Genomic DNA, 22,820 nt, shown 5'->3' with positions numbered 1-22,820 from the left:
CGTCTGACTTATATCACTTAGCGCAATGCCTCAAGGTCCATCCATGGTATCTCAAAATGCAGGATTTCATTCTCCTGCATGGCTGAATAATATCCCATTATATATTACATGTATACATATATCTCACATTTTCTTTATCTATTTATCCATTGAGGGACACCTGGATTGTGTCCATGTTCTCTGTTTGTGAATAATGTTGAAATGAACATGGGGGTGCAGATATCTCTTCAGAATAGTGACTTCATTTCCTTTGGATATACAAGCAGAAGTGGAATTGCTCATTTATATATATTTCTATTTTTATTTTTTTGAGAAAATTCCATATTTTTTCCATAGTGACTGTAGCAATTTACATTCATACCATCAGTGCACAGGGTTCTCTCTTCTATACAGCCTCGCCAACACTTGTTGTCTGTTGTCTCTTTGAGAATAACCATTCTAGCAGGCGTGAGGTGATATCTCATTGTAGTTTTGATTTCATTTCCCTGATGATGAGTGATTACGAGCATCTTTTCATGTACCTGTTGACCATTTTTATGTCTTCTTTGGAAAAGTATCTATTCAGGTCCTTTGACCATTTTCATATTGTTTTGTTGGTTTCTTTGCTGTTGAGTTGTAAGAGTTTCTTATATACTGTGGATATTAACCCCTTTAGTTTGCCGATTTTTTCATTTGCTATGCAGAAGCTTTTTAGATTGATGTCATCCCACTTGTTAAGTTTTGCATTTGTTGCTTGCACTTTTGATATTATATCCAAAAAACTCGATGTCAAGACCAGTTTCATGGGGCTTTTTTCTCTATATTTTCTTCTAGTTGTTTTATATTTGGTGTCTTACCTTTAAGTCTTTAATTCAATTTGGGATCATTTTTAGAGTGGTGTAAAATAGGGGTCCAATTTCAGTTTTCTGCATGTGGTTATCCAGTTTTCCCAACAGCATTTGTTGTAGAAACTATCCATTCCCCATGGAGTCTTCTTAGCTGACTTGTCAACTGTTAGCAAACTGTATGTGTGTGGTTTTATTTCTGGGTCCTTGATTCTGTTCTATTGGTCTAGGTGTCTCATTTTATACCTGTATCATACTGTTTTTATTACTATAGATTTGTAATAAAATTTGAAATCAGAAATTGTGATGCCTTCAGCTTTTTCTTTCTCGGGGTTCCTTTGGTTATTGGAGGTCTTTTGTGGATCCACATGAATATTAGGATTATCTGTTCTATTTCTCTGAAAAATGCCATGGGAATTTTAATAGGAATTGCAGAGAATCTTGAGATGGCATTGAATAGCATGAACATTTTAACAATACTAATTCTTCTGATCCATGAGCATAAGATATCTTTTCATTTCTTTGTGTCTTTGATTTCTTTCCTCTGTGTCTTATAGTTGTTAGTTTCTAGATCTTTCACCTTCTTGGTTAAATTTATTCATGAGTATTTTACTATTTTTGATGGCATTGTAAATAGGATTTTTTTCTTTATATCATTTTTTTTAATAATTTTTATTTATTTATTTGTTCCCCCAAAGCCCCAGTAGATAGTTGTATGTCATAGCTCCACGTCCTTCTAGTTGCTGTATGTGGGACTCGGCCTCAGCATGGCCGGAGACGTGGTGCGTCAGTGCGCGCCCAGGATCCGAACCCCGGCCGCCAGCAGTGGAGCTCGCACACTTTACCGCTAAGCCACGGGGCCGGCCCTTTATATCATTTTTAAATAGTTCATTGTTAGTGTAGAGAAAGGCAAGAGATTTCTATATGTTGATTTTGTCTCCTGCAGCTTGAGTGAATTTGTTTATTAGTCCTAACAGTTTGGGGAGGAGTCTTTAAGTATTTCTCTACATAAAATCATATCTGCAAACAGAGACCACTTTGTTTCTTCATTTCCAATTTAGATGCTTTATATTTCTTTCTCTGGCCAAATGTCTCTGGTTAAGACTTGCAGCAGTATGTTGAAGAGTGGTGTTGAGACTGGGCTCCCTTGTCTTGTTCTTTGTCTTAGCAAGGAAGCTTTCAACCTTTCACTGTTCAATATGATGTTAGCTGTGGGTTTGTCATGTAAACCTTTTATTATGTTTAGGTATGTTCCTTCTGTAACCCTTTCTTCAGAGTTTTTATCATGAAGGGGCGATGAATTTGTCAAACTGCTTTTTCTGATTTGAGAGATTATTTTAGGATTTTTATCTTTCATTCTATCAATGTGGTGCATCACATTCATTGATTTGCATCATGTTGAACTTGATCATGTTGTTTGATCCTTTTTTTGAGTTTAGATAGTTTTGTTACAATGTGTCTTGGAGAAGAATGTTTTAGTTTGAAATTTTAGGGTGACTGATCGGCTTCAGGACCTTGGATGTCTACATCTCTCCCCAGATTTGGGAGGGTGTCAGCTGCTACTTTTTTAAGTCAACTTTCTTTTCCTTTCTCCCTGTCTTCTCCTCTGGTATTTTAATAATGCTTATCTATTTCTTTTCAAGGTATCCCATAATTCACACTGCCTTTCCCCAATCTTATCTGTTCCTTTTTTTTCTTTTTGCTCCTTTGACTCGATGATTTCAGATGACACATCTTCTAGTGCACTAATTATTTCTTGTACATGGTTGAATCTGATTTAGAAGGTCTCTATTGAATTCTTCAGTTCAGTCATTGTGTTCTTCAACTCTAGGATTTCTGTTTATTTTTCCTTAACGATTTCTGTTTCTATGTTGAACTTCTCACTTGTTCATGCACTATTTCCTTATTTTATTTAGTAGTCTATCTTTGTTTCCTTAGAGTTTTATGAATTTCTCAAAGAGCATTGTTCTGAAGTCTTTGTCACATAGTTCCTATATCTCCATTTCTTTGTCGGTCATTGGAGTTTTATTCTTTTTCTTTGGTGGTGTCATGGATCTTTGATTATTCATGATCCTTGTGACCTTCCATTGGTGTCTGCAAATTTGAGGAAGTAGGCATTTCTTCCACTTATTACAGACTGGCTTTAGTAAACCAAAGCCTTCACATTCAGCCCATCTAGGGGTCCTGGGTAGGCCATCTGGTGGTGTCCAGGGGCAGGCTTGTTGCTGGAGTCCTTGAGCAGCCTGGTACTGGGGTGAGTGGAAAGCTTGGGTCCACGGTATTGTGTCTGGCCCTGGGCACAGCTGGGACCCTGAGTTCACGAGTAACCCCACTGGACCCTGGTTTGGCAGGTCCTCATTGAGAGCCTGTGACCACAGGAGTCATCCAGGGCCATGAGAGTTGGCCAGAGCTGGGATGATCTGAGAGTCTTGGCTCACGGGAGCCTGCCAGAAGCCTGTGCCATGAGAGACAGTTTGTGCTGGTGTGGGCCAGAAGTCTGGATTCCTGGTAGCCTGGGGCCACAGGAGCTACCTGAGATTGCAGGAGCCAGCAGGCGCTGGGTCAAGATGGAAGACTGGGTTCATGGGAACCTGCCAGTGCCTGGTGCCATGGGAGCTGCCTGGGGCCGCCTGAGTCAGCAAGCACCTGGGTGGGCTGGGGGCTTGGTTCTGCAGAAGCCTGTCAGAAGCCTGGTTCCATGAGAGCTGTCTATGGCTGCTGGAACTGGCAGGTGGTGTGCTAAGCCACGGGCCTGAGTTCCTAGTAGCCCCCGGGGAGCCTGGAGCCATGGAATCTACCTGGGGTAGATCTCTTAGAACTCAATTATAAAAAACAAAGAAGTTTGAAATGAAACTTCATTCAAAGAAATTTGAAATGAAACCATTTTCATTGGTTACCCAATGAAAATGGGTAACTAGCTGCAATGGACATGTCTCCAGGTGAAACACAGATGGCCAATAAGCACTAGATAGATGCTCAGTATCATAAATCATTAAGAAAATGCAAATTCAAAGCATAGTGTGATACTATTTCACACTCAAAATGAAGGCTATACTCCACATAATGGAAAGTAACAAGTGTTAGTAAAGATATGGAGAATGGGAAACCCACATACATTACTGGTGGGAAAGTAATTTGATGCATCCACTGCAGAAAACAGTTTGCCATTTTTAAAAATCTTAAACCTAGAATTACCATGGACCAGGAGAGTCACAAGGTTGGTATGTCCAAAAGACCATTGGAAACATATGTTCAAAGAAAAACTTTTCCATGGATATTCAAAGCAACATTATTCACAGTGGTCCAAAAGTGGAACAAACCCAAATTTCTATCCAGTTATGACTGCATAAACCAAATGTGCCCTATTCATAATATAGGACATTATGGAGCCATAAAAAGGAATAAGCTACTGCTACATGCTCGGCCATGGATGAACCTTGAAACATGTGTGCTCACTGAAGTCGTCCACAAAGGCCACAGATAGCATGATGCCATTTGAATGAACTGTCCAGAATAGGCAAATCAATAGGGAGAGAAAACAGATGAATTGTTTTCATGGGCTTGGGTTAGGAGAAAATAGTGTGAATGAGTATGGGTTTGTTTGGGGGTGTTGAAAATGTTCTGGAATTAGTTAGTGGTGATAACCACACGACATAATCATTGTACTAAATGGCACTGAACTGTATACTTTAAATGCTTACAACAGTGTATTCTGTGTTAAGTAGATTCTCCATAAAAATTTTGAATTTTTTAAATTAATCAGGGTATTGATTAATTTTAATTTAGTTAATTTAAAGTTGGTTGGGATAGTTAATAAGGGTAATTAATAGAGTTATTAGGGATAGGGCACATTGTAGCCAAGAGAGTAAATATCCGATGATGGCTATAGTAACAGATCCTAAAATTGTACAAGCAACAGTCTAAAATCCAGTCTGTTTCCATTGTCGCCAACTTGGAAAGACCAGCCATGAAAATAGGTCAGTGATCTCGGGGGCCTTGGGTATCTTTTAAAAGATTTAGGTAACATTACGCAATATTTTAACCTCTTGGGCCATCTGGTGGAGGTAGGTTTGAACTTGTGTGTTGATGTACATTCAGCAAGTGGTTCTAAGAAAGGCAAAAACCCCTCCTTCGTTGGTTGGTATAGACAATCTAGGGCCAGGCCATTCTCTAAAACCATTTAGGCAAGAGACTCATGAGACTGTTCCACAAGGGCTAGGATAGGGTCTTATGGAGTTGTTGTCGATGTTGGGTTAAGGTTTTTGATACTTCTTGGTTGCCTCAGTTACCTGATTTTGCGTGGGTAGGGCCACCGCACCTGTGTCCAGTCCAGTCAGTCAGTCCTAGTAGAACTGAACACCCAGTCCTATAGGACTGACAGTGTCTCTATGGGTTGGTGGTAGCCAGTCAGGGCAGGAACCTCAGGGGACCTGCAACCTGAGGGAAGCAGGCTGAGATAGAAACAATGATGTATTGCAGAATATAGCTTGGAGAAATCTGCTCAGAGGGCTGGGGAAGAGAGAGCCTCACTGTGTGAGAGCCTTGTGATATCAGCCTACAGTAAAACCCAAAAGTGGATGTTCCTGGTGTGAAATATTCATTACGGCCTTTGGAAGTAAAACCAGTAATTTGCACCCATTCACTAGTTACCTATGCTATATGATTTCAGGGGGTATGGTTAAAGTGTTTGTCGGCCAAGATCTGTTTGGGCCTGAGCACAAAATCACCAAGGTGGTCTCGAAGGCTACCCCAAAATGACTCCTCAAGGAGCAGTTGGGGCAGAAAGTGGGTGGAGCATTTTGAAGGAAGCCTGGGGCAAAGATGTTGTGCGATTGAGTTGGGTAAAACTGAGTGTCTCCGCAGGGTAAGCCCTTCAGCTGGGGTACAATAGGTGATTGGAGGCCAAGTGACAGACCCTGCGGCTCCTGATTCCCAGTGCACGGGCAGGCCTCTCAGCCCATTGGACATAAATGGTGGTGGTGTTTGTGAAGCATCTTGATGGCAGTGTGGAAAGTATAGGCGACGTGTGGTGGGAGACGTCATGATAGTGTCGGGAGGAGCTGTGTGTGAGATTACGGTGTTGAAGGGGAAGGACTGGAGGCAGGTGCAGTGGGTGTGTGACCAACAATGGTCAGTGAAGGGACAGCCGGGGGGTAACTGGGGAAAGCAGGGACCAGCAGAAGTCATGTGTTTAAAACAAGACACCAGACCCAAATGGAGCCGCTTAGGCTATGCCTCACATAAACAAGTCGAGACTTAATTAGACTTTTGGCCCAGGAATAGAATCTTAAACCAGTCAATCAGGAATCACCTCATGCGCAGCAGGTAGGTCATCTTCCTGATAGAACCCTGCCATCCTCTAAAGGAAAGTAACCTTGCAGTAACCAACCCGCTTTTTTATCTAGTGTAACTTCCTTGTTCTTGCTCCCTTCTGCCTATAAATTCCTTCATTTTGTAGAACTCCTTGGAGGTCCTTTCTCTCTGCTAGACTGGATGCTGCCTGATTCATGAACTGTTGAATAAAGCCAATAAGATGTTTAAAATTTACTGAATTTTATTTTGTTTTGTACCAGTTTGGTGGCAGCAGTGGGATCCAAAGGAGACGCCTGATGGCTTCGAGGATGAGAAACAGTCATTGGTACCAGCAAAACCTTTGAGTTCTCCATCTTTTTCACTGTTTCTGAGGGCTGTGGGTAAGTTTCTCTTGGATCTGAGATCCACTCTGTTTGCCTTGACCTCCTGATCTACCTGGCTTTCCAGTCCAGGGTCAGTGGGTCAGTCTAGACTGACAGGATGCTCTAAGAGAGCATCAGTCTTAGCACTTGGTTAGTCAGCAGTGCCAGGCAAAGGCTTAGTGGTTCAGCTTGAGCTGCCAGATGGTTCTGCCAGGAACCCGAGTCCCTGGCCCTTAGTTAGTCCACAGTCCCCGTTTGTTGGGGTCTGCTGGGTGAGTCTGCAGTCTCCATGTGTTAGGGTCTGCTGCTTCAGTCCGTGGTTCTTGCTAATGGAGAGGAGTGGAAGAAATGTGTGCTCCATGCACATCCAATCTTTGAAAACTTCCTGCGTGCATTTTACATGCATTTTGACCTCTGTTGACTGTTGATGGGTTCTAAGGAAATGGTGAAGGCACAGTGAGGAGGAACTGTGGGTTTCTTCACGACTACCTCGAGGAGGGCCCCCCCCCACCTGAACAGCCATCCGGCACTATTAGAAATGAAAGACATCCGATCACCGTGGATTGGAACACTCCTTATTGTGACGGTGTCAACATTATCCAAAGAGATCAACAAATGCAGTGCAGTCCTTATCAAAATCCCAAGGGCATTTTGTGCTGAAATAGAAAAAAACCCATCCTAAGATTCTTATGGAATCTCAAATAAGCCCAGATACCAAAAATAATCTTGAAAGGAGATACTAAGTTGGAGGACTGATTCTTCCTGATTGAAAACTTACTATAAATCTACAGTATCAAAACAGCATTGTCATGGCATAAAGACAGCCATATTGAGCAATGGAAACAGAATTGAGAGCCCAGAAATTAACCCTCACCCATGTGATCAAATGATGTTTGACAAGGGTGCCAAGATTATTAAATGGGGAAAAGTCTTTTCAACAAGTTGTGCTGGAAATAGTGGATATCTACATGCAAAGGAATCAACTTGGACATTTACCTAACACTGTATACATAACTTGATTCCCAGTGAATCAAATACCTAAGTGTAAGAGCTAATGCTATAATACCCTTAGAAGAAAACATAAGGCAAAACTTGACAAGATAGGATTTGGTAATGATTTCATGGTTCTGACACCCAAGAGCAGCCAATAAAATAAGAAAATACATATGCTGGACTTCATGGATATTAAAAAGTTTTGTGCCTCAAAAGCCATTATCAACAGAGTAAAAGCACAACCCATAGGATGGGCGACCATATTTGCAAACCATGTATCTGACAAAGGCTTAATATCCAGAATAGTTAGAGAACTCCTAAATTCAACAACAAAAAACAAACAACTCAAATCAAATTTGAACAAAGTATATGAGTAGACATTTGCTCAAAGAAGATATGCAAATAACCAATAAGCATATGAAAAGATGCTCATCATCAGTAATCATTAGGGAAATGCAAATCAGATACACAGTGAGAGACCACCTCACATTCATTAGGATGGCATCTATCAAAAAGAAAAAAAAAAGAAGAAGAAAAAGAATAGAACCACTGTTGGCCAAGATGTGGAGAAGTTGGAACCCTTGTGTATTGTGGTGGGAATATATAGTTGCTGTAGAAATCAGTATAACAATTCCTAAAAAAAATTAAAAATATAATTATATAGGACCCAGCAATTCCTATTCTGGGTGTATACCCCACCAAGGAGTTGAAAGCATGTTCTCAAAGACATATTTCAACACTCATGTTCATGGCATCATTATTCATAATAGCTAAAACATGGAAGCCACACAAGTATTGTAATCAAGGAAGGGCTTACAGCCCAATGCACCCATTAGCCAAACAGGATACCCGCTCTTGTAGAAGGGGAAAAAGCTTTATTACGAGGTTGGCCAGCAAAGAGACGAAGGTTAAATCTTTCTCCCCAATGGGCTGTTGAAAAGGTCTTGAAAAGGGCAAAGGAGCGGGTGCAGTAAGTTTGGGAGCAGTCCTAGGCATTTTGTGCAAGCACAGATTTTCATGTTCTGTCACACATCCCACGTTCAAAAGATGGTGTCCTTAACATGATTGGCAGGGGAGTTCTTGGTCCCCCAGTTCATCCTCCAGTCACTTATTTTGTGCAAGCACAGATTTTCATGTTCTGTCACACATCCCACGTTCAAAAGACGGTGTCCTTAACATGATTGGCAGGGGAGTTCTTGGTCCCCCAGTTCATCCTCCAGTCACTTATGCAGTTGCAGTTTGAGTCTTGCAAGCCGTCTTGTTGTCTCATTGGTTCAAAGTAGTTGAAACTTGCTTAAGGAAGAGAAATGGAGTTTCTGAAAAGCAACTCTCGGCCCAAGATTAAATCCTTAGTAAATATCATATGGGATATGGCTTAAAAAAGTAGTCTCCAGGGTACTGTTGAGAAAAATCTGGCTGGGGCCCCATTTTATTTTGGGCTTGGTTGTGGGCCTCGCTATGGTATCTGTCCAGGGATGTATGGATGAGCAAAATGTGCTATATACATACAATGGTATATTATTCATCCTTGAAAAATGAAGGAAAGTCTAATATACGGCACACCATGGATGAACCTTCAAGATATTACTCTAAATGAAATAAGCTAGTCACAAAAATACAACCTTGTGTGATTTCCCTTCTAGAGCTTCCTGAAATCACCAGATTCAGAGAGACAGAAAGTAGAATGGTGTTTGCCAGTGGGTGGGAGGAGGGGGAATGGGGGATTATTCATGAATGGGTATAGAGTTTCAGTTTTGTAAAATGAGAAGTGTTCTGAAGATGGATCGTGGTGATGATTGCACAGCAATATTAATGTCTTCAATACACTTCAATACACATTAAAACATACTTAATGTATCTATGGGGCCTGATGACTTGTCCTGGCCGAGCACATGCTTGTGCTGTTGCACATCTTACCCCTCACTGTGCAGTTGGGAAACTGGCCTAGAAAGAGGCAGGTACTGTCCCAGACCACAGGAGGTCGTCAGAGTCCTGAAGACTAGAGAGAGCTCCAGCTTACTTGGCCAAGGCTCCACCTCTTCCCTCAGGTTTCCTTTGGCAATGAGTGGCTTTAAGATCCTAGAGGATTGCTGCGCACCCTTTTCCATATGGGGTCATTTTCCTCTCCTCATCATCACACCTGCACAGGCACACTCCGTCACACTTGACTTCTCATATGGAGAACACTGAGGTGCAGTCAAGAAAGAGCTGACACCGGGGATGTGACAAGAGGCAGGAGGGAGAGAGGTTGGAGGCAGCTCTCCCACGGGGCAGTAGCATCCGTTCTCCTAGATTCGTGCACAGGGGCCCAGAGATGGGAAGAGGAATCCCTAAGGTTCCTAGGTGTCTACCTGTTCCAGATCCATCCCTGGCCCAGCCTGGGGATCACAGGACTGGGGTCCTGCAGTCCACCTCTGTGGGCACCCAAAACTGTGATGAGCCCATCCTCCCTTTGTGTAGGCATTGGGAACAGGAGAGAAGATCTCAGTGAGGGTCCTCCTGTATAAAGTGGAGTGCATCCAGCGAGTGACTCCAAGTGTTCCATGCACTCACTACATGTCTGTTGGACTAGGTTCTCTGTTGATGACCTACTGTGCTCTGAAACCCTGAGAAAATGATTTCCAGCCCCTGGAGATCCTTTAGAACTGACGAGGCTAGGGGGCTTGGGTGGATGAGAACTGAGGATAAGGAAGAAGATGCCAGAGCACTGGACACCAAGTCCAGAGTCCAGGGAGAAGACTAATCCTTGTTGGACCCTTGCGGTCCTCATCTGGAAGTAGGGGAAATCATTGTCATGGCTGCAGTTAGGATGCCTTAGGAGTGAAGAGGACACCTGGTGGGGAAAAGCAAGAGAGGTGCACGGTAGGCTCCCGAGATTCCTCCCACTCCCTCGAAGCTGACAGGTCCTGCTGCTTTACCCCTGGGACCCTGGAGAGCATCTGCCTTGAGGACACCTGAAGAAAGATTCCTTTCTGTTTGGAGTTCCGGCCTGGGCAGCAGTGCTAGTTCTGGCCACGAGGGGGCGGGCAGCCTCTTGTGTCAGTGGTGGCCAGTGAGTTTTTGCTTTTATTTTTTTTCAGTTGTATTGAGGTATACTTGATATACAGCACTAAGTTAACATTGCTGTGTGGTATATTTGAAACTTGCTAAGAGAGTAGATCCTAAAAAGTCTCATCATCAGGAAACAATCTTTTTTTCTGTTTGGTGATTGATGTTAACTAAACTTATTTTGGTAACCATTACATAATATATATATATATCAAGTCATTCTGCTGTAATCCTGGAATTTACTTGGTGTCCACTGAACTATTCTTGAGCTCCTGGAGCAGCGAAGAGTCAACCAGAGGTCTTTCTGGCTGTCCCCCTGCCTCAGAAACAACTTGTACCTCCTATTACTAGTGTTCATCTCCACAATGAAAGTTGGTCAAAAGCAGGGGGCGGGGTGCAAGATCTACCCATATACTCATTCAGCAGCTGTGTCCTGAGCACTCACCCTGTGCCAGGTGCCCTGGTGGGCTGAAGTGCAGGATGAAAATGACCAAGTGGTCCCTGCCTGCCGGGAGCTCACAGTCTAGAGGGGAAATGGACAAAAGCAAAGACATGAGAAAGAAAAGAGCAAGTGCTGTAGAGAAACACATCAGGGGGCTGTGAGGGAGGGCTGGGCGTCACTGGGTAGGAGGGTCTGAAAGACCTCTCTAGGGTGACATTTTCTGGGACCGGAATGACAAGAGGGAGTCAGCCTTGCACAAGTCTGGGAGCAGTGTGTCAGGGAGATGGCACCACTGGTCCTGAGTCTCACAGGCAGAAGTGAGTTTGGCCAGAGGAGGTTAGAAAGGTGGCCAATGCAACTGGAGGGAGGCTGGGAGAAGAGAACAGGAGCTAGGGTGGAAGGTAGGGCCAGGGCCTGGTAGGCTGTGTTCGTTACCTTTCCCTCTCTGACTTCATTGCCCCTAACCTTGCATTTCAAAACAACAAATGTTGACAATCTCACAATTTGTGTGGATCAGCAATCAGGCATGTTTTAGCTGGGTGCCTCTGTCTCAGTGAGTTTAACAGATTGGGGCTGTGGCCTCAACTGAGGCTCGACTAGGGGAGGACTGGCCCACAAGTTCACTCTCAGCCTTCAGAATTCATTTTGTATTGAGAGCCTGAGTTCCTTTCTGTCTGTTGGCCCAGGCACTCCCTTGCTTCTCTCTTCAATGTGCCTCCACATTGGGCAGCCCCAATACACCGGTATTTGATTCCTCACTTCCAGGGATTTGACAGAGTGAGAGAGAGAGAGATGGCACATGAGAGAGGGAGTAAGAGGAAGTGAGAGACATTTTTAGTTAAAATTTAGACAAGACATCCCATCACTTTGGCTCTTATTATGTTCAGAAGCCAGTTACTAACCTCTTTGTGGTTCCACGGGGAAGTGTATAACATGGGTGGGGCTTACTGGGTACCACTGTGGAGGCTGCCCACCTCATAGGCCAAGATGAGGCACTTCGGTCTCATTCTCCATAAAACAGGAAACAATTGAATGGTTTTATGCCACAGATGGCAATATCTGAATTTCCATTAGTTGCAACCCCCTCATGGTGTTGACCTGAAAATGAGGCCAAGTTGGAAGTGACTGTCCCAATATCACATTCTTGGAGCCCAGGCCTGTTTTGAGTGGTGTTCTGTACTACATCCCACCCCTCCTTGTTATTCTTCCATCTCTAAGTTTGTGCCTTAGGTACATGTGACACCAGCCCACAGGGGTAATAGATATTATCTCATATACACCGGGTGATGTCCCTAGGAAGTAGATTCTAGCTTGATTCCCATAGTGCAGGTTTAGAGACTGGGGAGGACCTGAGAGGCACAGGGACTATCCCAGGATGAAGAAATAGTAAGGAAAAGGAGGTCTGCATTCATCTCTGTCTCCTCAAAACTAGGTCCCTAGTTAGGTTTCCAGGGACCTGTGGGTAGGGCTATGTGGTCTCATTGTGTACAGTTCAAGAGATGACGTGGGGTCATAGACCTCAACAGATCTTAGAACTCTGGTAACCAGGCACCCACATTGCCCCATCCACCTCACTTGATTGGAGACAGTCAACAGGCAAAGATGTTTTGTTGTTGTTTCCCAACTTTTGGAGGATCTGGGCTCAAAAAATCCCAGAAAGAGAATCTTTTTGGTAGTTGGCGATGTTGGCTCAGCCTTAATTCTTGACGCCTCTGGGCATCTGGCAGGAGGCTGTGAAAGGTAACACGGGGCAGCCCAGGGGAGGCTAGTGCAGGCCAGGGCACAGCTGTGATCCCACCTGATCAGCCCCACACCCCTTGCCCCTCTTTGTGTGTGTGTGTGTGTGTGCATGTGTCTGTGAGGAGGAGAGAAGGCAGGACATAAGGGGCGGGTCATTCCTGAGCAGGTGCTGGTTGTTAGGTGTCGGAAACCTAACAGCTAGGTCATGTTCATACTTCAGGCCATGCCTGGCAGCATGAGAAGGTGAGCACCTCTACTCATATTGTTACCGAGCACTAGAGGATTCATCTCCTTCCCTCCCTGACCAGAGTTCTTTGCAGAGATGCCCCTCTGTGCCTGAACTGAGGAACAGATATTCTCTTGGTGGTTGGCCCCAGTGGCAGTGTGCAGGCAGCCCCTGATTTCTTCTGGCCCAGTTCCCAGGCAGTCTTTGCAGAACTCCATTCATTAGGTTGTCGAGTAACTGCCCAATGGTTTCAACTCCACAAACTCACTAGACAAGGGGCAGGTACATGAGGCCACCCACACTTTCCAGTGCTGCTCTGAGATGAGAGCAGGAGCAGAGGGTCTCCACACTCAGGAGCTTGAGATGATGAGGTTGGACTAGAACTAGGGAGGGACCAGACTCAGGCTGTCCCTTTTTGAAGCTAAAGGGGATGTACATGAATGTCACCTTGCCTGGCTAGGAGATGAGCTGCCGTGACCCTCTTACCCTTGTCCGGTGTGAGCTTCTGGAGGCCACTGAGGCAGAGCCAGATGGTAAGGGGGACTGCAGGCTGGGTATTCCTGGAAGGGAGTGGGATCTTTCTTGTGTTTAGAAGGTCACATGGAAAGTCAGCTATGTGGGTGAATCTTTGTTTTTATCCCACTCCAGCGTCAGCTGCTGAGCTCCAGCCAGCGGCAGAAGAAGAGCAGTGGGCAGTGGTGGAGGTAGAGCTGGCTCCAGCTCCGTTGACACCACCCCCTCTAGCACTGGAGCCAGTGTCCCCTCCACCAGCAGTGTTGGAGGTGGAGCAAGGGCCAACATGGGCTCCAGCAGGAGTAGGAGCTGCTTAGCTAGAGTCACCTGGACCATCATTTCTAGTGAGAAGTCCATCTCCACCTGTGGCTCTTAAGGAGCGTGAGAAGCTTAATCTCATGGCCTTCCCTCCTAAGCTGGTGGTGGAGCAGTTTACCATGATGGATGCGGTGAGCAGCTGGGCTTTCAGGGTGGTGTGGGGCAGGCCTTCCCTCTGCTATCGTTGCCCCAGACCTGATCCAGACTCCTATGATCTGGGCCCAAATCCAGGCTCCACCCTTTACCAATCATAAGACCTGGGCAACTTTCTGAACACCCAAGCCTTTGCTGTCCACCTGCAGACCGTGGAGGTGGACATTAAGAGGACCTGTTGCACAGAGTGACTGTGCCAACTCCATGAGGTAGAAGAGATGGAAAGCTGGGTGGGCCCTGGCCCATCTGTGCAGGGAAGGGCTCACTGTGTACAGCCTGGACCCTGGTGGCCCAACCGTCTGCTCAGGAGTCTCAACAGCCTCAGGACTTATTAGACGCCTGATGTGTACTCCACTACAAGGGAGACAGACAAGGCCTGTGGGTGTAGCTGCCACGCGGGGATGTGCATCAGAATGTGGAGTGGGACCAGAGGGGGGATCAGGGTATTGGAAGATGCCCCCTTGGGATGAGCCTAGTTGAGCCACCATCTGGAGCTTGGAGTTAGCCAGCACGGGCTGGGTTCAAATGCCCCTCTCCCTTCCCTGCCAGTATTGGGTCCTGGGTCATCCTGTGCTGGGTGTCCTCAGTGGACAGAGAAGAAAAGCCAGGGACTGTCACAAGGCTCAGGCCACATCCTGAGCTTTCTGAGCTCCAGCTCTAAACTGTGACTCCTGTGTGGGACTTTGGGGGCTGTAGGCACAGACCTGGGGTGTGGCAGGGCTCGGTGACACTCCCCCTGTTCTCCAGGAGCTCTTCCAGAAGGTGGTGTCCTCTCCGTGTCTGGGCTCCACCTGGGGCAAGAGGAACAAGCCCGGCAATGAGCACCAGACACCCAACGTCCAGGCCACCGTCGACCACGTCAGAAGGGTGGCCAGCTTCGTCATCATCCCCTGCCTCGGGGACCCGAGCAAGACAGCCCAGGACAGGGTGAGGGTGGTGGAGCGCTGGATCCAGGTGGCCCAGGTGTGCTGTGGGAGGCCCAGTGGAGCCCCTCTCTGAAGCCTTGGGAACTGCCTCTCCACATTTATCAGCTCCCAGGATTGCAGTGTGTGGTCTAAGCCCCTGCACAGTCCCTAGGACCTTCCTGCCAGGGGCCCGCTGACTTTAACTCCAGGTCCCAGTGAGAGGATGCTCACTTCCTACCTGGCTCCTTCCCTGGGTTGAGCTAAAATCCTGCTCCCTGTGAGTGTTACTCTTTGGGTCCTAAATGTGCCCTTCTGGGACTCCCTGAGCATCTGTCTCATCCAGGAGGGGAGATTTAAATAGAAGGGGACTGAAGCTAGAGCAAGCTGGGCTACAGTGCCCCACCTCACAGCTCATTCTCTTCCCTTCCCCAGGAGTTCGAGATCCTGAAGAACTTCTTCTCGTCCTGCACTGTCAACTCTGCTCTGCAGAAAACCTTCACAAGCCACCTGAAGAACACACGGGGGAAGTTTCCCGGTGGGTAGGCCTCTCTCCATAGGAGGACCAGGGTGGATGGGGGATCTCTTGTATGTCTGCCATTGGCCCCTCAGTCAGCTGGGAACTCCTGGGAGGCAGCAAATGCTGGGGACAGGGCCTGGGCCTCGGCAGGGGGTCTCTAAACCTTCCGGGGTCCTTAATGCACCAGTTCTGCTTTAGGACTCGGCTTCCCTAAGTGTCAGGTACTAAGTTGAGCCAAATTGGAGATTTTCAAGTGTTTATAGCAACAGAACCCCATGCCCAGTTGAAACTCAAAGCAGTCAAAACAGAGCTGTTCTGTAGAACTGGGGAGTGGAGACCCCAGTGACCAACAGGAGAGCCCCCTCCCAGTACCATGAGACCTTAGCGCTCAGAGGAGCCCAGTGAGAACACTCCTTCAGGCAGTTTGAATCTCTTGGGTTTGCAAAGAAAAGGGATTTGCATTCAGACCCCTCACATTATTCCTAAATTTATCCCTCGTTCTTTCCCCTCCCCTGAGAGAGAGCTCTGAAAATCTTAAGGAACTCAATAGTCAAGACAAGTCCTTGAGCAGAGAACTGATGATCAAGGTAGAGTGGAGGCTGGGGGTCTGGAAAGAGAGGAGGGGTGCGGAGGAGGGGCACTGGGCAGGCTGTGGTTTTGATAGTTTCTCCCTTGAACTTTCTCTGAAACATTCCCGTCTATCTCATCCAGATTAACAAGCAGAGGGATCTGTTCTGCCCATGGGCAGGTGGGGTGCCATTTGTGGGCGGGAGGCCCTGGTCATGAGACACAATGGTGTTGGCTGGGCTGTTCCAGGAGGAGTTGCCGAGCTGGCGCCATCAACAGGTCTCTGGCTTCCATGTATGTCCATCCTGCTGGATGTAGCTTCTTCCAGGCTGTTGGGTGGTTGGGGTGGGTTTAGCCCTCAGCCTAAACCTATCCTCAGGAAGCCAGGACCCTGCTGCTCCTTCTATCTTCACCACATCTCCAAGGGGCTGCATCCTGCCTGCCCCAGGGATGTGCGTGGCAGAGGATTCCCATGGCCCAGGTGGAAAAACAGGCTGCTCATCCTCAGGTGAGAGATGTGTGTGCATTCTGGGACTCCCCACTGGACCCCTAGAGCAGTCACTTCACTTGAATCAACCACAGGAGTCTAACCTGAGTGCCTGGTTGGCAATGACATATGCCCCCAGTGGCTTATGAGAAGCGTCTAGGCAACTGATGGATTCTTAGTGGATCCTGCTGAAAGGACCTTAGGAGCTTCATGTAAACGGGGAATCAAAATGTCCTGTCATCCCCTTCTCTGTTGATCAGAGGTGGCACCTTGGAGGTCCAGTTCTTGAGTGGATAAAGAAAGAGTTCAGGGGCCGTCCCTGTGGCGCAAGCGGTTAAGTGCGCGCACTCCGCTGCGGCGGCTCAGGGTTCGCCGGTTTGGATCCCGGGTGCGCACGGACGCACCGCTTGTCGACCTATGATGTGGCAACGTCCCATATAAAGTGGAGGAAGATGGGCATGGATGTTAGCCCAGGGCCAGTCTTCCTCAGCAAAAAAAGAGGAGGATTGGCAGATGTTAGCACAAGGCTGATCTCCTCACAAAAAAAAAAAAAAGGATTCAGTGCAGGGGAATGTCCTGAGGCGTTCCTTGGGGAGGAGAAGGCTTTGGCTTGGCCTCTGGCCCAGCCTGGGGCCCAGACACTCCACGGGACTGGGCAGGCAGGAGCCACTCAACCAGACTCCCAAGACACCCCGTCCTCTCCATCCATGACTCAGCCCAGGACCAAGCTTTGAGAGCTCAAGGGACAGGACTCTTGTCAGTGGTGGGGCTGGGGGTTAGGCAAGGATGTTGGAACAGGGCCTCTGACTGAGAGGGGCAAGCGGCCTCTCTTCTGTGGGCCCCTGAGCAACACACTGCCTATGTTTGGGTCTCTGTCTCCTCATCAGGGAAATGGAGGGATGGTGATTGTGTGGTGCAGGCCTCACAGGGTGGTGTTGAGGTAAGAGGGAGGAAAGGAATGTGGGAGCTTTCTGCCTACTCCACCTGGAGGGGTGAGGGCCAGAACAATGATGACAGTCTTGTGACACTGAGTCCTCATGAGAACCTGTGTGGTAGCCGGAGTTCTCACACTTTCCAGATGAGGAAACAGGCTCAAGGAGGCCAGGCCACAAGCCCAAGCTCACACCCAGAGTGAGAGTTGGAGCTGGGCTTGTTCTGGAATCACAAGACCTTGGAGGATGGAATGACATTGGTACCAGTTGACTCAAGTCAGATGTCCAGTGTCGGAGGCCAGTGGTGCTGGAGAGAAATGGGGTGAGGGGAGTATGGCCTCACTGACACTGTCCTCGACCCTGGCAGGAGGGGCCCTCCACGTTTGCTCCCCCAGAGAGCAACCCCCAGAGAGTGCAGGAGAAGCAGCAGCAGCGGCAGGTTAGTGTGCCTGTGGGGGAGGGGCTCTGTGCTCCCAGCTGGAGGCCTGAAATCAAAAGATGAGGGCTCTTCATCTTGGTGCCACAGTGTCTGAATCCCCCAGTAGAAGTGACCAAGAGGAGGGCCTGGAAGAGCTGGTGCAGGATGAGTGTGTTTTGGGGAGGGCAAGGGACTGCACACCCTGTGATTTGCCAGAAGCCGGCCCTGGGAGGTGAGGAGGAGGAGTGTGGTGTTCTTGGGGTGTGAAGGGAGTAGGAATTGACGGGAGGCTGCTGAGGGTCCTAGGCTGCTCCTCGTGGGAACCCTGGGGTGGGCCAGGTGGCTGAGTGTGGGGACTTTTCAGGAGAGGGTCTACATGGGGTCGACTTGAGAGCAAAGGTTCATCCCACCCACACACCGATGTCACAAGGTGTTGTCCCCTATCTTGGAACTCTGCTCAGTGACCTGCTGATGCTGCACCTGGTGATGGGTGACTATTTCGAGGTGGGTGCACCTGAGGTCTAGGCAGGAAGGACCAGGATTCTGAGCCTTGGGATGCGGGAGCCCCCGAACTGAGCTCTGAGTTCTCAGCACTTGGCACATCTCCTCTCATGAAAGCCTTGCAGCCACCGCTGGCAGCTGGGGCATCAGGCCTATTTTAGCGATGAGTGAACAGAGTTTCTGCCAGAGAAACCCATTCCAGTTACCCAGGCTGGGGAAGCTCAGAGTTGCCTGATGGCAGAGCTGCGTGAGGTTTTATCTGAGCTGGACTCAGCCTGTAACTCCCATGTTGCCCATGAAGGGAGAAAGAAGTCGGCCCCCCCCAAGTCAGGAAGCACATAAGTGCCTGAGCAGTCCCCTCTGCCTGAAGCCTCAGCCTCCAAGTCTGTCATCAGAGAGAGTTGTGCTGCCAGGTCCCTCAGTTACACCCCCATGTCCTCCTCCTCTGGAGCCCAGAGGCAAGCCTAGGTCCAAGTCCTGTTTTCTCTGCATGCCTGGCCCCCTCTGGGGATCTGGCAGTAGTGCAACATGAGAAGGAGTGGGCATAGGGAGCTAGTCAGGCTAGGGGTCTTTGTCTGATGTACTCTGGCTGTCTACCTTCCAGGGGAATGGGATCAACCTTGAGAAGAGTACTGAGGAGCAGCTGTGGCACTCCCTGCAGGGGAGGGGAAGGAGGTGGAAATCAGAGACCTTCTGGGCAGAACAGTCCTTGGCTTCACCCGCTGTATCTTACATTGAGTGGAAGAGTTTGATACCAGAGAAGTGGGAGACCCATCCAATTGGCGGGTGGGTTGAGGGGAGGATGGCATCAAGGAAATCTTCCTGGAGGAGGGGTTGATTATTCCCATTCTGAGAACTGGTAGATCCTGGATGGAACTGGAGGGAAGGATGGTTTCCAGGACTGGTCCCCTGCCCCACTCCTCACCTCCAACAAGACCCCTGCAGCATCCCCCACCCAGGCCCTGTCTGCATCCTCTCCTTCCCTCTGGTCCCAGGAATACCGAGTCATGAGGGAGATCCTGCTGCTCCAGGAGGCTGCAAAGAATTACAAGCTAGAGCCCGAGGGAGCCATTTGGGGCCTCGTTCCAGGACATGGAGTTGCTCAACGAGAATGAGAGGTGAGGCCGGGCAGGAGTTGGGTGAGGGCAGGGGTGGACTCTCCCTGTTGGCCAGTCCAGAGAGCCTGTCTCCATGGTGCCCCACTCATCCCCCGGCCTGATTACATGGTGATCTCTGGGACACCCAGACTCCAGCTGCTGGGCAGGCAGTGGGGGGACCCCTGAGGTGTGGTTCCTGGTAGGCTCACAGGTGCCTCTCTGTCCTGTAGCTACACCTTGTCCTGCCAGCCAGAGCGCTAGACCTAGTTGGCCTGCAGAGTACGCAAGGCCAAGAAGAACCGGCCATCATCAAGGTCAGGGGTGAGTGAGTGTCTGGGCCGGGGTGACTGACTCCTAGGGGTTCAGTAAGGCTTTGGGCTAAGCGTGGCCTTGGGGAGTCGGATAGCTGGCACTGGGATCCCAGCTCCACTATTGACCAGTCCTGTGACTGGGGTGACTCTCTTCAGCTTCCTGAGACTCCGTTTCCCCCTCTGTGAAATAGGTAATACTAAATGATCGCTCACGTGGCAGGGACAAATGGGGTACTGGTGGCTGACAGCACTGAGCACAGGGTCTGGAGCACCCAGTGCAGTGGGGACATGGTGGGGGGCCATGATTCTGAGGGAGGCCACGCAAGATAACCCGACTCTTCTACTCAGCCCCCAGGCCCCAACCCCGAACCCCATACCAGTGGCCGATCACAGCCCCATCCTCAGCAGCGGGGACACAGCTGGGATGCTTGCGATGCACAGGGTCAGCTCCTCCCATTTGATGGGAAGGGGAGCATTGTAAGCTGATTCCTGGGGTCCCCTGAAGCCCAAGAGAGAAGGGATGACCCCATCCCAGCTCCCTGACATCTCTACCTCAGCACCTACTCACCCATTGGGGAGAGACAGTGGTTATTTGTTGTAAATAATAAATGACATATTTGAATATTATATTAAAGTCCTGTTCCCTTTACAGCTTGGGAGTTGTGGTGTGGTTCTGTCGCTTTCTGTAGGCATGTGAGTGAGACACAGAATCTCACATTTCTCCTTGAATCAAGAACTCTTCTGGGCCGGCCCCGTGGCTTAGTGGTTAAGTGCGCACGCTCCGCTGCTGCCGGCCTGGGTTCGGATCCCGGGCGCACACCGATGCACCGCTTCTCCGGCCATGCTGAGGCCACGTCCCACATACAGCAACTAGAAGGATATGCAACTATGACATACAACTATCTACTGGGGCTTTGGGGGAAAAAAATAAATAAATAAAATTATAAAAAAAAAAAAAGAACTCTTCTGAGTCATCAACTTATTGTATGTTGGAAAAGGGAGAAAGGCCAGCCCCCTTTTTGGCTAGTGACATCACTCCCAATTCCCCCTAACTCCGAGAACAAGTTCATTTCAGTATCATTCAGCCGCTCCAGGGGCGGACACGGTCCCCGGCCCGTTCTCCTGGGATTTAAAGGTTAATGGTACTTTCACAGGCAAAGCAACAACCACTGAAATTTGGATGTCTTTAAAACAGCACTACCCAGGATCAGGTCGTGCCATAGGCAGGGGGTGCCTTTCTACATTCTGGAGGAAGAAGGAATGTTTTCTGCTTCTCCTGTTGAGGTTTCTTTTGACCAAATTTTAGGAACTTGTAGTTTTCTAGTTCAATCTCTGGAATTGCATCAGCTGTAAGTGGGGAAAACAATGTAAAAAGATCAAAACATGCATGTGGAGAGGACAAGGCCCGCAAAGGTGATTTGCAAATGGACTAAAGGCAGACAGGACTTTCCCTCCTGATACCCCTCTAGTGCCTCCATGTTCACCACTGACCTAGAATTGAATCCTGCTGGGGTCCATGTCCAGGACTGTGAAATCTGTTTCCTGCTGTTTTGTATCCAATGGGAAAGATCTGTGACGCAGCTTTAAGTCTACCACTGGGCCTCATTCCATAAACACGACCGACCGCTCTCTGTGAACCAGGATTTCCAGCACAACTGCCTTCCTTATGCCATTCACTTTAGGGCAGAAATTCCCTAGAAGGCTCCCAGCCTCCTCCCTGGCTTGGTCTGATGGATCCCGGGTGAGCTCTGCTTTACCAGGATAAGGGACCATAATCCTGACCAGTGAGTGACCCCACACTGTCCCTTGCTGTCCAGGTGACATCTGAGGCCGTGTCATTCTGAGGTCCATGGTCTTAGACAGTCCTCCAGTTTACATACTCAGTGTTGATGTTGCCAACTTGTCCAAATGGGGCAATTTGGCCCGAACCATTAAAGTGTGTCACCCTTGGGTGGTTGTGTTTTTTTCCCCTGTCTTGCGCTGTGGTTACATTACAACCACCTGATGGGTTGTGAACCCTGTTTGGAGCTTTGAAAGATGAGGCATGACAGGGGTGTGGGGTGGTCCAGCAGGAAATGCCACGGAACAGATGATCCATGGTCGTGCATGAACACAGACTTAGCAATTAAAATACTGAAATGCTTCCCATCTGGTGGTGAATAGACACTGCTCTGACCTCACACCGAGAACCCACCCCGTGACCAGGAGCTTTCAAGGGGTTACCAAGTGGCATTTTGAACCTCATCCCTTGGAAACACCCTGTAAGACAAGAGCCAGATGAATCGCTTGGCACTTGTGAGTTATCGCCTCCTTTCTGATGGCTGCAAGTGTCACCCAGACACACAGGCTGGACTCTGCCAGGGAAGCCTTCTCAGGACAGGCAGAAGCTGAGGATGAATCCTGGTTCCCGGCATCCCAGGCCCTTCCTGACAGGGCACAGCCACCCAGGAAAGTGGTTTGGTAATGGAAAGACTATGAAGGCAATACTTCCCCTCCAAAGAGAAAGAGAAGTACCAATAGTGAAAGCTTGATTCCTCAAATAGTCAATTAAATCTCAACAAGCAGTGAGTTCTTGTCAGATTACTGATGCCGAAAAATGGTCTCTTGATAATAGCATAATCCCCCAGCTGCCATGTCCATCTTCATGAATCAAATTTCCAACACATATGGATCTAAAAAACTGAGGGAAATCTGGTATTTCCTTAGATGCAACTCTGAAGTAGCATGCAAGAAGGAACACAAAAATGGAGACCTAGAAGTAAATATCTAATTTGAGAACATAGACATCGAAGTGCTTTGGAAATAATATTTTGGAATCTATTGGAATATTACACAAAAAGAATAATCCACTTTAAGTAGGTTTTACTGTGACTGTATGGGGAAAAACTGAATCATCCTGTGACGTTGATAACTCGCTGCTGACTTGAAAGTACAAATAAATAAAGTACATAGTAAAGGAAAATGAGAGAACAGCATGAAAAAGGAAGATCTTTCTCTCCTCACCTGCAACTCAACCTCTCACCTCAGAAAGAAACCACTGTCTATATTTTCTATTTCACGCAGCAGAGTTTAATAAAAGAAACGTATTGTTATATTTCAAAGTTTCAAGAGCTCAAAGCACAAAAACATTTGGGATGCTGCCAAGAGACCTCA

The 22,820-nt window shown here is 47.9% G+C and overlaps 2 protein-coding genes across 10 annotated transcripts in view; both read left to right on the top strand.

Moving 5' to 3' along the window:
- Positions 1 to 20,318, top strand: part of LOC131418963 (ral guanine nucleotide dissociation stimulator-like 3) — a 115,604-nt gene extending 95,286 nt beyond the window's left edge. For 2 of the 8 annotated variants that reach the window (XR_009223109.1, XM_058563543.1), the window contains exons 2-4: positions 17,708 to 17,779; positions 18,864 to 19,045; positions 19,587 to 19,882. Coding sequence is in view for 4 of the 8 variants with exons in the window: in XM_058563543.1 (XP_058419526.1) it covers positions 17,708 to 17,779; positions 18,864 to 19,045; positions 19,587 to 19,617 (285 nt within the window). In the remaining 4 variants the exon portion in view is untranslated. Of the gene's footprint in view, positions 1 to 6,397; positions 6,518 to 15,269; positions 15,373 to 15,697; positions 15,942 to 16,344; positions 16,430 to 17,707; positions 17,780 to 18,158; positions 18,263 to 18,863; positions 19,046 to 19,586; positions 19,883 to 20,015 lie in introns of those variants that run through there. The other 6 variants (XR_009223107.1, XR_009223106.1, XR_009223108.1 and 3 more) reach the window with 6 other exon arrangements.
- Positions 13,827 to 15,024, top strand: LOC131418967 (ral-GDS-related protein-like). Of its 2 annotated transcripts, none has more exons than XR_009223110.1 (2): positions 13,827 to 13,910; positions 14,011 to 14,096. XR_009223110.1 is itself a non-coding variant. In XM_058563547.1 (2 exons), exons 1-2 carry the CDS (start codon positions 13,860 to 13,862, stop codon positions 14,929 to 14,931), a joined length of 303 nt encoding a protein of 100 aa, XP_058419530.1. In that variant the 5' UTR covers positions 13,827 to 13,859; the 3' UTR covers positions 14,932 to 15,024. The 2 variants fall into 2 exon arrangements, 1 of the variants encoding a protein (XP_058419530.1); XM_058563547.1 differs by lacking the exon at positions 14,011 to 14,096 and adding an exon at positions 14,680 to 15,024.
- Positions 20,319 to 22,820: the final 2,502 nt, after the last annotated feature.

This window comes from Diceros bicornis, chromosome 20, assembly GCF_020826845.1.
Source record: "Diceros bicornis minor isolate mBicDic1 chromosome 20, mDicBic1.mat.cur, whole genome shotgun sequence".
Taxonomy (NCBI): Eukaryota; Metazoa; Chordata; class Mammalia; order Perissodactyla; family Rhinocerotidae; genus Diceros; species Diceros bicornis.
The sequence above is the reverse complement of the archived record's forward strand: the minus strand, read 5'-3'. Positions and strand labels throughout refer to the sequence as shown.